At 43.8% G+C, this 15,988-nt stretch overlaps 1 protein-coding gene across 4 annotated transcripts in view; it reads left to right on the top strand.

Annotated features, from left to right (window-relative positions):
- The window catches only part of Pbx1 (PBX homeobox 1), a 309,373-nt gene that overhangs the window by 245,673 nt on the left and 47,712 nt on the right, over nt 1-15,988 (top strand). For 2 of the 4 annotated variants that reach the window (XM_050158324.1, XM_050158323.1), the window contains exons 7-8: nt 3,307-3,419; nt 4,807-4,896. In XM_050158324.1, the coding sequence (XP_050014281.1) occupies nt 3,307-3,419; nt 4,807-4,896 (203 nt within the window). The remainder of the gene's footprint in view (nt 1-3,306; nt 3,420-4,806; nt 4,897-15,988) is intronic. The other 2 variants (XM_050158326.1, XM_050158325.1) reach the window with 1 other exon arrangement.

Genomic DNA, 15,988 nt, shown 5'->3' with positions numbered 1-15,988 from the left:
CACTTAGCCATCCCACAAGGCATAAGATATTCCCCACAGCAAAGGATTATCCAGCCTACATTGTCAAGAATGGGAAACCATGCTCTGGGTTTAAGTTATATTTTATTATTAAGTTAGTTGGGTTTTATTGCACATTTGGGCTTTGTTTGTTTGTTTAGTTTTTCTGAACAAGCTTTAGACTCCTAAAGATGATTCGAAGTGAAAATACTATCTTCAGGAACTTGCCTTATGAAAATGGATGCTCGCACATTTTCATGTCATACTGCTTGCCCAAGCAAGCGCCTTAGAATCCTGGGTGATCCTTTATTTCTTCTCTGTCTAATTAAGTGCAGATGTCAGTCTGCACACACCTCAAGGATCTGTGTGTGTACACTTGCCTTCATTCCTAAGTCAAATTCAGGACCTTCTCACTGCCAGCACATCTTGAAGTGTGCTTCTAGTCTTTGCTAATTACTCCCCGCAGCCTGCAGATAAAGTGGCTGGGTGATCTCAGCAAGCCCGGTAATACGCAGCCACTCTTTGGGAATTCCACAGCACTTCCAAGAAAGCCCATTCACTGTCCGGGAAGGATGTGCTTCTCAGGAGGCTCTCCATTCAAGAAGCCATTTATTCCCACCCTTCAGTGCCGGGTGAAGAGCACACCACCATACTCTGGGACTTGTGTAGACTTTACTGTGGCACTAGACATACTTGGTCCCTTTCATCCACTCCATCACTGCCTCTAGATTCTCACCAGAGAGCCACGACAGTGCCATACCTGTGTACAGAGACCATGAAATGCTGAAACAGCACAGGCAAGAGCACGAGGGACGATTTCTACAATTACTGCTCTGACACAAATGCATTTGTACAAGAAGTACATTTGTATGCGCATGTTTATCCCTGTGTATATTACACAGCCAGGCGTATTTACAATTTATCTATGCACATATATATTTTTTTAAATCATCTATGTCAATTGCAGTGTACATCTTGTAAATAAAGCATACTCCATGTCTGCATGCTTCTATGGACGCCATGCTCCTTGGCATCAGTGTAGCCCTTTGGGGATTTCTCCCATGGCACAGGTTATGTAATGGTTACCAATAAACCCTCAACCGGGCATACAGCATGTGTGATTGTTACATGGTATCTGAGAGTGGGAAAGAAATAAAATACCTGGGCTGCAGACTCATCACTTTGGAGCTAAGAAGCATGGGAAATCTGATGACATAAATATGGCTATTGTGTACGTTCTTGGTTCCAATAAGTTACTGGACAAGACCTTTATATTGCAATGACTTTATTGCTTAGGCCATGTCTCTATGATTACAAACTTTATCTAATGGGGTCACAACTTGTCTGTCAGTGCCTGGGTATGCTATACAGCCGTAAGAGTTTGATCTACAATACATGTTGCTTCTTCCATAGCTGGGGAAGATGGGTTCAAATATAGTGTGTCGTATTAATGGAGGGAAGTTTACAGGCCAAATCTTCCCACATGATGAGATCTTATTCCTGTTTTGCTAAGATCCAGTGTTTCTAGTTCCGTTTCGATAAGCTACAGAAAGAAATATGTGCCAGACGAGACACAGTCCTTTTGTTAATATTTAAGTTCTCTCTCAACCATGAAGATAGCCATTCCCTTTGCATAGAAAAGCAGAAATGAGAAGAAGGCTAGAGGCAGCATCAGTTTTTATAGAAATACAGTCGCGCAGCTTCATGTATGAAGATGCACACTCCCCAGAACTAAGAAAAATGGAGATAGTTCTTAACTGGTGGTTGTCCCCAAGATTACAAATGCCTGGTTCTCCTAAATGGCTCTTGTTGCAGACATGTGATGACACAGTATACATTCGTGTATCAACGTGTGATGACACAGTATACAGTCATGTATCAACCTGTAATGACACAGTATACAGTCGTATATCAGTGTGTGATGACACAGTATACAGTCGTGTATCAACATGTGATAACACAGTATACAGTCGTGTATCGGTGTGTGATGACACAGTATACAGTCATGCATCAACCTGTAATGACACAGTATACAGTCGTATATCAGTGTGTGATGACACAGTATACAGTCGTGTATCAACGTGTAATGACACAGTATACAGTTGTGTATCAGTTACTGGGGCAGAGAGGAGAACACGTTGTTAAGTGACGGTTCTCCGAGGGAAAAGGAAAGGCCTTCTCCTCTTCTCCTCTGCTTAGCTGTGGACAGACTTGTAACTTGCAGGGTTTACATCCCTGTCTTGGGAGAAGAGACAGAATGCATCAGATGGGGGGCATGACTCATTGCTAGGTGACTCCCCATTGGTGGTGGCTGCCAGAAGACTCACACAAGAGCACAGGCTTAGAAGTCACATGGAGCAACTGACCTGGGTCCCTGAGGTCTCTCCTTTGCCAGGCTAATGTCATGTTTTTAACTAAACCTTGCACGTTGAGCTTTCTTTCCTTTGCATTGCACGATGACTTCAGAGCTCCAATTAGCTTCATAAGCCCTGGTGTTCAGGGTGAGCTTGGGCTAGGTTCACCCCATAGGAGACTATGGAAGGATCTAAAGCCAACCACATGGGACTTCCATCTCTGGGAGGTAAAAGCCCATGGCTGACCCCCCGTTCTGGAGACCCACTTTAAAAACCACTAGAAGCATCTCATGCATGCTTGAAATTCTTGGCCTAGTGTTCTGCTTCATCTTTCTGAATTCTGGCAACTGATAGGAAGAATGGGCCGTTCTCACATAATCTTGAAATCTTTGTGCTTTCCACATAGTAAGGAAGTTTCCCTTATTTCTAGAAACTGAGAGTATCAGGAGACTTCGGGAGACATTGCGTCTGTGCACGCTCCTGTGTGCTGCCCCTGTGTGAGGAGATGGGGTCAGCAAAGCATATGTAGAATCCACAAAAGGTGTCCTGATGCTTAGTTATGGCGGCGGAAATATCACTGGTCAGCCCATACCATTGGCCACAATCTCTGTCTTATTGACTTCCTGGCCAAGCCTAGAACATGAGAGCCATGAAAGCGAAATCTTACATAGACTACACGAGAAGAATTCAACTTCCCTTTCTCAGCTTCCAGTTGCTAGCAGAAAGCGGTCTCGATGACAACTTGTAGTGAGGGGTAGCTTCATGTAACAGCGACAGTGTGCACCCTCTTGCTTGCTCTGTTCTTCATGCTACTAACCAGGCTCTGTGGTTGTCGTTGTTGTCTTACATTTGATTTGGGGGGGTTGCTTTGCATGTCCTACTCCTCTTGGCTGTTGGTTGCGGGGTCAAGCCTTTTTCTTTCTGTGATTCAGGTGCCTCACTCTTTCCTTTCCAGGTTCTTCCAGTTCTTTTAACATGTCAAACTCTGGAGATTTGTTCATGAGCGTGCAGTCACTCAATGGGGATTCTTACCAAGGGGCCCAGGTTGGAGCCAACGTGCAATCACAGGTAGGGACCCAGCCAATATGCCACCAGGTGAACTCAGGAGTGTCCAAGAGCCTTCAGGTGTATCAGCTTCCTGCTTCTGTCCAGACAGAGAGGAGCCAAACAGAAAGGAAGGGACAGGCAGATACACAGCAACCAAACCAAATCAAACAAAACAAAATAGAAAATACAACCATTACCGTAGGGGAGCATGTCCATGCTTTGTGAGTATGTTTGGCTCTGGCTTGTCAGTCACTCTAGGAAGGCAGGAAAAGAGGAAGTGCAGAATGGGGTGAAGGAGGCCTGTGAGGCAGGTGGGACTGACATCTTCATTTTTCTTCAAGGGGAAAGGATTTTCAGCCCGCTCTCTCTTCCGAGTCTCCTTCTCATCTGCTGGTTTCCCATCTCCAGGCTTGGCTAACATAAAGAAGTCATCAGTGGTCAGGCAAATGCCCTGAGATCTCCTGTTTTCATTTTAAACTTTAAAATGACCAAGCCAGCTTGACTAAACACATACGCTTAGTCACCCTTGAGGTCAATGGACTCGAGTGTCTGATGATAAGACCATATTGGGAACCAAAAATCAGTCATGTGTAAAAACCTCAGTGCTACTTAGGAAAACTATCCGCCTTCAAGACAGATACCTCGGGAGGCCATCCTGCTATCTCAGCATGAAGTGTGACGCGAGAGGGTGAAGTCGTATGCTCTGGGTCACAATGACTTGGGAAGATATGAGCCACAGCTACCCATGTGTCCTATCCGGCGCATGGGACAGAAAGCATTACGTGCCTGGAATAGACAGCTGGCTGGTGACTCAGCCCCTTGCGCAGGAAGCACTGCCTGAAAACAAATTTGAGGTGATACAGGCAGACTTTGGTCATGTGACCAAACGACTTACCATCCTCTATATCCTTGATTTAAAAACAAAAACAAAAAAAAGCAAACAAACAAAAAAACAAAACAAACAACAAAAAAAACCCTGGGTCTTTATCTCAGTCTCCTGTGACATGTGACACGGCTGCCCCAGATTAAATGGAACCTTGGCTCTCCTACAAGTTGCATGGGATGATCTATAGGGAAGAGAAGTGGCAGTGGGGGGAACATCTCCGTCCTCTCCCCTCCACCCCCTCTAGCACCACAGTCCCTGTCACTTCACACAGCTCCGCAATCTGTCTCAGTTTGGGGAACCCAAGTTTGCTTTTACTGTTTCACTGAACTCCGAAATATGAATGAGTTTGTCATGAGGGAGAGTCCTGGCCTCTTCCTCATAGACTCTCCCCCCAGGAAGAGTATCTCCATAATGATTGCTTTAATGTGGGATGCCACATCAGTAGCCTGTGAGACGATGATGCGCTACATCCCCCCCCCCCGCCCCGACTAATTGCTTCTCTGTTGTTGTTTCTCTGTCTAGGTGGATACCCTTCGCCATGTTATCAGCCAGACAGGAGGATACAGTGACGGACTCGCAGCCAGTCAGATGTACAGTCCGCAGGGCATCAGTGTAAGCAAACAAGGCTCCCCGAACCCTTTGTTTCTATTCTATCACTGCCAATTATTTCAAAGCCACAGGGCCCAGAATGCCACTTAGTAGGGCCTGTCTTCGCTCTGCAGTCACCTAGTTTCTTGTTTCTGCATCGGTCATGCCATCGGCAGCATCCACCCCATGAAAAAAAGTGGCGATTGGGCAGGCTTCATGCAGGCAGCTGGCGTCTAGGGCTGTCAGACACAATCAGCGTTTGCGTGGCACCTGCGGCCACATGCGTTCAGCTGAGAGGAGCTGCTAAACAGGTGACACCTAGTATAACAGTGGTAGGAAATGTCACCACAGTCTGAGACCAGGGCATCTGGAGAGGAAAACCAGTGGCCCAGATCCATTGCGGCCAGGTTTGTGGCCATAAAAATAAAATACCTTTTTTTCCCCCAAATCTGCCGATAGATGATTTTCAAGGATCGACACAAAGGCCTAGTATGTTCAAGGGACAGGGAGGGGGTGTGACCATCTTCCACTTGTTCTTGGGTGCGCTGGCGGCTCCTGACTAGCATGAAAATTCATAGCGACAAGCTATGTCGCACAGAGTGAAATCGATCAGACAGACACAAGGAGAACCGAGTGTAGATTTGGGACAGCAATCCAACTTGATTCCTCAGATCAATCGTCTGCTATCTCAGCAGCGATGACAGCAGGCTGGGACATGAGGGAAGCCTGGAAAAGGAGGCTGTCCTTTGGATCAGGGGTGATTTCCAGTCTTTTAGGGGTCGCGGGAGGCTCCGGTGGGATGATTGGCTTGGAACTGCTGAAAGAAAGCAGAGCTGTGGTTGGTTGATGAGAGTCATTGTTATTGTTTGTCGTCGTGATTAAAGTAAGTTAGGAGTGGAAGGAAGGCAATGCAGTCCTGATTTAATAATGCGATCTCAGTCTGTTCTAATTGAGACATAATGTCTACAAGGACATGGGGGATGGCCTCTTCAACTCTGCGTTGAGTCTCGTTCTACCCAATTATGGCAGATCTGGAAGGAATCAAGAGAAGAGCGCATCAGATGAAGAATAGTTCTTTTAAAACGAGGAATGGCGGGGCTGATAGCTTCATTGATCGAGTGCCTGCTTTGCAAACGTGAACACCTAAGCTGGACCCGTAGCAGCCATGTAAAAAGTCACCTGACAGCACATCCTTAAACCCATCACTAGGGCGGCAGAGGCAGGCAGATCCCTACAGCTCCTTAGCGACAGAGCCTAGTGAGAGAGACCCAGTCTTAAGACGTGAAGTGGAGCACAGTCAAGGAAGATAGCAGACTTCAACCACTGACCTCAGCATGCACATACAACACGTGTACACTCACTCACATGCACCCGTGCACACACCCACACAAGCACATACACAAACTACTCACACGTAAAGAAGAGGAATTCTTAGCCCATAGAAGAGAAAGTATGGGTAATGTGCAACAAGTTTAATGCTGCTCTCACAGAGAGGGATCGGCTTCATCAGGACAAGTTTACTGAGTAGAAGCACCAGGGAAATGGATTCCAAGTACCCACGATAATAGGTCCGAACTAGCCTTTGTGACGGTCAAGGTCTCCCACCAATAGAGAGCCTCAGACATGGATTGACTAACAGCTTGGTAAAAATATGGTAGCAGGGAGCCTGTCATTAGGTAATAAAAAAAATCGGGTGGGGTGCATATATTGTTGATTACAGTTAAGAATCCTTTTGGGGATGGGGGTTTCAAGGTTGAGTTTCTCTGTATAACAGTCCTGGATGTCCTGGAACTTGCTTTGTAGAGCAGGCTGACTTTGAACTCAGAGATTCTCCTGCCTCTGCTACCTGAGTGCTGGGATTAAAGGTGTGCGCCACCACCACCCAGCAAGTATTCTTTCTCATACCTTTAGGCAGAATCTCTTCCGAGTTCAGTAGCCTAACTGTTGACCTCTCTTTGGGAAGAAAGGAAAGGCCAGCCTGTCTTGTTGAACATGCTTTGAACAGTCATGTCATTTTCTGGAAAAGTTCAGGGAAGAGATTCCTCCCATTGTTATCATTGCATTGGTGGCGCCTTCCTAGGAAGTCTGCCTAGGGGAGCACAGGGTTCCATGTGGTACATGTGCTCTCAAAGGGAGTCAGTGAAGGCAGGAACTGGGTGTCTGGCGTTAAAGCCATGCATCTGTGTACCACTGAATGTTTGGGAGGTATTAGACTTTTCCAGAAATAATTTTGTGCACACATGAAGGAGGAGACTACGAAAAAGGTATAAGATGTGGGGACAAAACTAGATATACACAAAAAAGAAAGCAAAGGAAGTACTTATGACTCAGTACGAGATGAGTCGAACCGTTTCTTATTTGGCATCTTATTTTTCCCCTCCAAACTGCTGCACTGTGGTGAGCAGGGCTAGATGGGGCCAGGGAAAGGAGATGTCCAGTATTGACCTTTTTGATGCCATGCGTTGGGCTGGAGATCATTTCAGACAGAGTATAACAACCATGTGTAGACAATTATGTCTGATTACATAAGCCCAGCGCAAAGACGAGGCTGGACGATGCCACTTGAAAGAGGCACTTGTGTGTATTGCTTTCCCCCTTATAAATTGTGCTTTATTTCTGAGTCTTTAATATACAGGCTCAGTGCATCAAAGGACAGCGGTGGTAGGATCTGTTGCTTTGGTGTCGGTTTTTAAATGTGCCACCTGCAGAAGACGAGGTGTGTTGTAGCAAGATGTATTTTTAGATGTTGGTATTAGAAGCTGGGGCACGGGCATATACAGAGTAGGGTTCCAGCTGCCAAGAGAGAAAAAGAGAAAAAGGGAGGAGACCCAAGAAGAGACAAGGACAGGAATGAAAGATCCGAGCCAAAAAGCAAAAATAAACAATCCCTAAACCCAAAGCAGCAATGGAATTCCCAGCTGGGCTCTGGGTTGTGTCTCATTTGATGGAGGACATTTTCTGGGCAGCGTTCATCGGCTCCCTGGCTGTGTTTCCACAGCACCCTTATCTTCTCCAACTAGTGTCTATTTTTAAGTCGTGTAAAATATGAAACTCTCGTCTTTAGCCGAGCTCGGAGCAGTGGGATTACAATGGTGTAGAGGTAACATCCTAGAATGGTAGTAGGTAGATGACCTATCTTGGTAAGCCCAGCATCAGGAGATGCTTTGGGGGAAACAAGGAAGTGAGTAGAAAAGAGACTGGCTGGGTGCAAGTTGTTTCACGAGAGTCCACTGTGAAGTGCTTCAAGCAATAACTCTCTGGTTTGACCCTTTTCTCCTCTGTATGAACAGTTTTTGCAGAAGGTATTTCCTATGAAGGGTAGGTTAGGGCATCCATCAGATGTAAAGGCATGAATTTAAGATGGGCACAGAGTTTTTCAAAACCTCAGGACCCTCTTGTTAGCACCAAGAATGCTAAATTACACCTCCTTAAATGGTTTGTTTTCATATGATCATGGGCAATTTTCAATTCATGTAGAGAGGCGTAAGTAGCTTAGGGAGACTTCTCTGTCTGTTCCCCTTCTCTGTTAATCAACATTGGTGAGGAACATCTAACTAACTATTAGAGTCTTTCTTTCCCTATCCCCTGCCACCCTCCTAGTTCTGGAAGTAGTCCATAGGCTTCTGCAGCAGACTCTGTGCTGTTGCTGTCTTCGGTTTGCCTCTCTTGAACATCCCCACTGACGTCTTCTAGTGCCATTTGGTCAGAAGTAATTAGCAGTCTTTACTCCCTGCCTAAGCAGGCCTGGACTCTTGAATCCACATACAAGATTTTCCATAGGCCCAAGCTACCTGTCCTTAAACCCTGGCTTCCAATTCATGTGGTCCACTGACTTTGACCTGGTTACATCTTTAACCTCCTCCTCTGTCTGCACACCAGCTGAGTGCCTGGTGTGCCTTAGAGATGAGGCCACAGAGCCATTGCTCCAGTCCCTGCGTTCACTTTTGTGTGACACCTGCATGTGTGTCCCTTCCCTTCACTCTTACTTCACTGCCCCATTCCTGTCCCAACCATATTTACTGACCCAAACTCAATTCCTACTTGGTCTCTTCCATCCTATTAATCCTTTCCACCCATTTCTCACACTCAAACCCATTGTGCTCTTCAGTTCATAAAAGCATTCTTATTCCCATTGTACCTCTCATCCCTACAAATGTATACAGTCTTAAAATACATAGATTATTTCTTTATCTTGTTTGGCAAAAATGTTGATCAGGAGAAGAAAAGATGCTACCAAATTAAAAACATGCTTAAGGGCCACATCCACTGAGCCGTAAGATATCTGGTAATAATGATTATTTTAAGTGCTTCACTTGTACATAAGTAAGCTGTACTTTAAATACAAAAATTTCTTAAACATCCCATTCTAGGCCAGGCATGGCAATGCATGCAAAGGAGGTAGATGGGTCAGCCTGGGCTCCACAGCAGGACCCTGCTTTTAAAACAAAAGAAACAACAACCAATATCAGATCTCTCAATATTTAGGAACATGTGTTGAATATGAGAATAAGATTCAAGGCGCTCCTCCTTCACTCAACATGTGACGGTGTTATATGGTGATGGCTGAGTATCTTCTCCATAGGTCCTGTCGCCGGTCTCCCCAGAGCCCCTTTCTTCCTAAGGGAATCCCTGAGAGTATCTGTTTGTTGGGTGGCTTTGTCTCTGATGATTCTCATTGCCCCTCTCCTGCTGCGGAGCTGGAGCCTGCACACCCCGCTTGGACGAAAGTGGAAGAACTGGAAAGGAAGAAACTTAGAATCTCGACCTTGATGAGCTAACCTGAAAGTCTCTTTCCGCTCAGAAATTCTGTAGTTCTACTGTGTGACGGTTGAGTTGCTTAACTAAAGGGACACCAGGTCAAACTTTTAGCCCACCCACTTTCCCCCTAAGCTTTTCTCTTGAGTTCAAATGTGCAGCAGAAGGAGGAGGGATGACTCTTAGAACTCCCTCGCTTTGGAGTTAGAGATTCCTAAAAGCAGAACCATTTCCTTGTAGGGCGAGATTATTTCTTTTGAGTTGTTTTGAAATGTAAGTTAAGGGAGTGAATTTGCCACAGCCAGCCCGGAGTGTCAGTCCACCCGTAGATTTTGCTTACTCAAAGGTTTTAGTGCAAGTGTGAGTGTTAGTATTATCTCTGTAATGGCAGCATGCCAATGGCACCCAGTTATGGAAGGAAGGGAATTTATTAATTTTTTGGCTCGCGATAATCAGAGGACTGGAAAAATAGAGATGAAGCTTGTATCTTAAAAGAGTGTAATGTGGGTATAGTGTTTTGGCTTTTTCTCTTTCCTCATGTGAGGTGGAGGAGGAAAAAGGAACCGGCTCTAAATAAATAAATAGGCTGTACATCCTTAGGACAGAAATATCCTATCGTTTCAGCAAACATGCGTCAAGCATGTTTCTTTAGCAACACTTAGCTGCATGCCACAATTTTACTTTTCCCGTAACCACGTCTGACCGATCTTTGACTTGCAGCGTGTGTTCAGATGGTGTTACTGCATGTGAAATTATAGAACTGAGAGAGGCAGTCATTAAATTCATGTGCAAATCTTTAAAATCTCATTTTAGTAATACCGAGTTTAATTCTCTTTTAACACACTGAACTTCAAGTTGGATTTTGAAAGGGTTAAATTGTATCCAGATGTGCCTTCAGTCTGATGCCTTTGGATGCCATTCGCATCCTGAGACCAGGGACTAGGGAGGAGCCACAGGTTAGTGACATGAAGGGGCTGAAAGAAATGAAGGGGTCCACACACACATGGCCAGACTCTGACAGCTTTCCTTCATGACAGAACTCTGCCTAAATCAGAAGACCTTTAAAACTTAACCCCATGTCAACTCCTGCATTGAAAACACTTTTTTTTAGCTCATAGTTGTTAATAAATCAAAAAAAAGAAAGAAAAAAAAAAGTGTTGTAATACTACATGCATTCATCGGTTTTCCTAGCTGCCAATTTAGATGCTCTTAAAGATATCATAAGCAAATATGGCCAGATCACTCAGTGGCTTGTTCACTCATCCTCACGTTTGCCCAGTCACTCTCTCATTCAATAACCATAAGCATTTTTCTTAATCTTTGAGGAGTGCATATATGTCATGTAACATACAGGTTGAGTTATAAAGACTCTGTACCTGAAATAATACAAAACTCTGTGGGGCTAGAAAGATGCCACTGCAGTTAAGAGCACTAGCTGCTCTTCCAGAGAACCCAGTGTCAAGTCTCCCAACTGTCTAATTCCAGGCCCTGAGAATCCAAACCCCTCTGATGGCCTCTGCAGGCATCAGGCAAGCACATGGTGCACAGATATACATGTAAGCAAAACACCCATACACATAAAAAAAAAAAAACAAAGACAAACACACACACACCGAGGCCAATCATCTCGTGACCATCCAGTAGTATCTTAAGAAGAGGACACCTTCCACCTGCCAGATAGCCGTACTCTGGGCTTAGTGCAACTGTAAGTATCTTCTTCTGCACGCTTCTTATCTAGTTATAGATTCAAGGTGAACTTGGTTGACTTCATGGCTAGGGTTGTGTTCACTCCAAAGTTCTCTACGTCCATATCCTGTGGGCACGTGCAAAGTATATGTTTCAGTTCTGCCCATGTGACTATGGACAGCTCATTTTCCTTTGAGAAGATTGAGTTTCCTGAATGCCAGAAAGGACGATTGAGCTGGTCATTATGTAAGCCATTGTCCACGGTCATGCTATATTTATGAACAGTGATTATTTTTCTATGCCCAAAACAATGTAGCATGAGAAGAGATGTTCAAAGCCATAAGTAAAGAGAAATTGTGGCACTGGGAAAATTAAACAAAGCTCAACTATGATAAACAGCATAGGTTTCTGAAGGGGACTACTCTCTCCTGGGTCTAGTTTGGGCTGGATTTTGCTTTCTGAATCCGTGCTCGTAGACAACCTTGTTTTAGGTAGACTATCACTGTTGGTTTCTCAGAGAAATCCCACTATTACTGCACAGAAGTAAAGCTATGTAACATTTTGAAGTTCCTGCTTTATCTCTGGTTATATGTGACCCGGAGGGGATTCTTTTCCACATCTCTAAATAATAGATGTTTAGGTATCTTACTATCTAAATATGATTCAGTTTTGTAGTATAGATGACAAATGAATAAATGATTTTTATTCAACAAATATTTATCAAAAAACCTTCTAATATCCCACGTTAGTAATAGAAACATTAATAGGACATAGCTCAGGCGGTCCATAAGGTCACCAGAAGCTAATGGGGGTGGAAGTTGTCTGCCTTAGTCATCCGCTTCTTAGACAGAGCTGTACCATCTAATGTAATCAATATCCTACATTATCTTAAAGGGATCTTGGAACTGGCATAAGAGGCATTTAAGTATGCATTCTAACCAACTAAACGATATGAGTTGCTTATAAATATGATTGGTCTTTGCCATGCAATCTTTTACATGTTTCATACAAGTAACTAAAGCAATGGAGCTTTTGTCCTGATGAGAATAGTCTGTTTTAATCTTGCTTGATAAGTTAACCATTAAAAACACCTAACTATGGGGCACCTGGTATGTGGCTAGTATAAGAAAATGGGTTTTTAGTTTTACCTACTTTCAATTAATTAAAAAAAAGAATAGCTATTTGTAATTACTGGTTGCAGGGATGGGCAGTGAGGCCCTTTAGGTGCTCCGCCAGCCATTTGACAGTCACCCAACGTGATGCCATAGCGTGAGAAGCATGGCTGTACTATGGAGAGGGGCAGACTTCTTTTTAAATAAATAAATAAATAAATAAATAAATAAATAAATAAATAAATAAATAAAACGAAAACAATGCTTTTTGCTTTTCTAAGTTAAATAGAACCCTTATTTAAAATTAGCCATGTGCCGGGCGGTGGTGGCGTACGCCTTTAATCCCAGCACTCGGGAGGCAGAGGCAGGCGGATCTCTGTGAGTTCGAGACCAGCCTGGTCTACAAGAGCTAGTTCCAGGACAGGCTCCAAAACCACAGAGAAACCCTGTCTCGAAAAACCAAAAAAAAAAAAAAAATTAGCCATGTATAATAAGTTACTATGAATTAACATAAAACTAGGCTGTAAGCAAGGAGATAATCTGGAGGAAGATTTAAAATATAAATATAGAATTACCTACATTTATTATAGTCTCTACTTGCAGTAATTTTCAGCTCTCTCAGCTACTAATTCACCTAATTATGATTTTCCAAGCTTGCCCAGGTCATGTTCATGGTGAACCCTTTGGCTACCACTCGACCATTGTGTGCTTCTACAAAGTGTAGGCTCTATTTCAGTTCCCTCTGGTCACCTTTGCAATCCTTTGCTTACCCCCTCTGTCTTGCTGCCCCCTCCAGCCCTGCTAGTCTATGCAAAATGTGGCCTGCCCCTCCTTTCCTCCTATTTATTCTCTCTGCCTGGCAGCCCTGCCTATCCTTTCTCCTGCCTGGCTATTGGCCATTCAGCTCTTTATTAGACCAATCGGTGTTTTAGACAGGCAAAGTCACACAGCCTTGTTAACTGAATTAAACAAATGCAACATAAAAGAACGCAGCACATCTTTGCATCATTAAACAAATATTCTACAACCATAAAAAATGTAACATATCTTACCTAATATTCTCCAACAGTCATGTTTTTACTTCTGAGGGCAAATTTTCTGCAACTTGGTGTGCAGATTGTGAATGTGCATTTGGCGTCTTGGTGCATGCAGTGTGCCTGTGTTTTGGTTGCTGTCCTGTGTCTCCGTATGCCTGCCCCTTTCTCATAATTTATAAAGACAAAAAGGTGAGCAGGTAGAGGAAGAAGGGCAGAGCCCATAGATGTGGACAGAACAGTCTGGACTTTTCCAGGAAGTCTAAGGTTCCTCTCCTACAGCTGCCCCAGCTGACCTCACCCTCATACTGTCTTAGGGCCTAACAGTGCAAGGAAAGCCATCTAAAGCCAAATAAGGTGGTGTGTTCTATTTGAGTCTTTGCTTTTGACCTGGTATGCTTCCTTTTAAAGGGGATTATAATCTAATTTTTCATAAGAAAGGCTTTTGAAATATGTATAAACAGAAACTCCATAGTGACTTCCTCGAGTGCAGGATAGCCAAGCTTCCCTTTCTTCTTCTGTCCTTTCCTCGCTTTATAAATCCAGTGTCCTTGAGCTGCAAGTCTAGTCGGCCTTCCTTGCCTCCCCAGACTTGCACAAAACCTTATTCCTTCAAAGTCAACACTTGCAAGAGATGATACATCCACACCCTTCAGGAAGTGATCAGTCATGGCCTCAACTGAGTTTCTACCAAAAGGACACTGCCAGTGATGTGCTGACACCACACTGCCGGGGAATGGTGCTCAGTCACTACACTGCCGGGGAATGTGCTCTGACAGACACCGCACTGCCAGAAAATGACACTATGACACTGGACGCATCAGGCCCTTCCATCACCTTGCCCAGTCTTTCTGGAGAGACCTCCCACAAGCTCTGTGCCCCTTCTAGAGGGAAAAGGACAACAAACATGGCTCACCGCGTGTTTAAAGTTTAGAGCTGAGCTGTGCCTCCAACAATATATTATGTCAGGAGCACTAGCTCATAACGTTTATTGGGTTTCCGACTAGAGTCTGTCAGCCGAGGCCAGAAAGATTAAGTATGTTACCCAAGATCAACTGACACGGAAGTGGCGGAACCTCTGACTTTCACTTTTGTCCAGACGGACCTGTAAGCCCATAGACCTTAAAGTACTCACGTGGAAGGAGTCGCCGAGGTCCTCCCAGTACTAGTGTCCATTAAGGTGCCCTGTGATGGGTATTTTGGAACCTAGTGGGTGTGAGAAAGAACCCGGTTATCCCTCCTTGGTTCCACGTCCTCGCTGATTGCTGTCTTGTCAATTCCATCATCCAAATTACAGCTAGAAAGTTATAAGGACAGACCTTTCCTGCAGGTGCCTACTCTTTACGTTTGTCGTGGCTTTTTACCCAAGGACCCCATGAAATGCAAAAGTGTTCAGAGATCGAAACCAAACCAAACATCCCTGGGAGAGCTTAGGCAGTTCATTGTGACAGAAGGACTCGCACCTGGCGTACGGAGTACGCATATCAGTTAGAAGCAGCTTTGTGGCTGCTGTTGCTGATTTTTCTCATCTGGGGAGCAGTAAGATGGTAAAACGGGGGACCTTTGCCTGTGAATATTTTAATAGCTTTTGCACGTTAAATAATAGTGCTAGAAGTTCAAAGGTCAGCATGCAAGAAACTGGAATGGCAGCTGTTTAACAGCCATCTCTCCCAGACAGAGGGTAAGAAAACCCCTCACTTCAATGGCCCAAGACTTTCATCAACTTTCCTTTCTCCTTGTGCACATAATACTCTTAAAAAAAAAAGGCAAAAGGCTATGAATATGTTATCATTAGAATAAAAGTAAGGAAGATAAATAGGAAAAAATATATATGGCAAGAGTTAAAATTTTTAAAAGCATGAGACAGTAAAAAACAAGTATGAAATAAAAAATATACTGTTCTCTTGTAAAGTAATGGCAGGATTAAATTGGCAGGAGAGTAATAAAATGTATTTGAAATACAAAATGAAGGTTAAAAGCAATTAAGGTATGCAAGTTTTAAAGAGAACAGTAAAAACAAAGTAAACTAGAGCGAGAGGCTAAATAAATACCATCATCAAAGACACAGCGGTTTAAAACAACAGCCCAAGTTGTAATAAAATAAAGAAGTCTTACAAAATTGTTAGTTAAAACACAATTAAAAAACAATAAAGATAAAAAAATAACAGGCCAAATTGATACTTACAATTGTAATAATTGCTAACACTGACTTGCTTTTACATGGGGGTATTTTATATGCACAAATTTAATCCATATTTACTTTAAAATGTCAACATTTAAAAAACATAAGCAAAACAGTTTGGAGGCGCATCAGAATAATTCACAAGAAAAGTTGTGAAGGCTAGCAAGCTGGACCTGCAGGTGGCAATTCCCATTGTTTAATATTTTGTAAAATTCCCACAGGTACCTAATGCAGAATTCTCTTTCTCTTTCTCTCCTGGGCCCCAGTGAGGTTGTCCTTGCCTAGAAGCCATCCTCAGTGGTCAAAACTCACAGTGTGGCTCAGACCTTGTGGCAATTGACAAGCGT

The sequence above is a fragment of the Alexandromys fortis genome, unplaced genomic scaffold, assembly GCF_014885135.2.
Source record: "Alexandromys fortis isolate MF-2015 unplaced genomic scaffold, M_Fortis_MF-2015_v1.1 scaffold_97, whole genome shotgun sequence".
In the NCBI taxonomy this organism is placed as follows: domain Eukaryota; kingdom Metazoa; phylum Chordata; class Mammalia; order Rodentia; family Cricetidae; genus Alexandromys; species Alexandromys fortis.
Note: the sequence above shows the minus strand (reverse complement) of the source record. Positions and strands in the feature narration are given on the sequence as shown.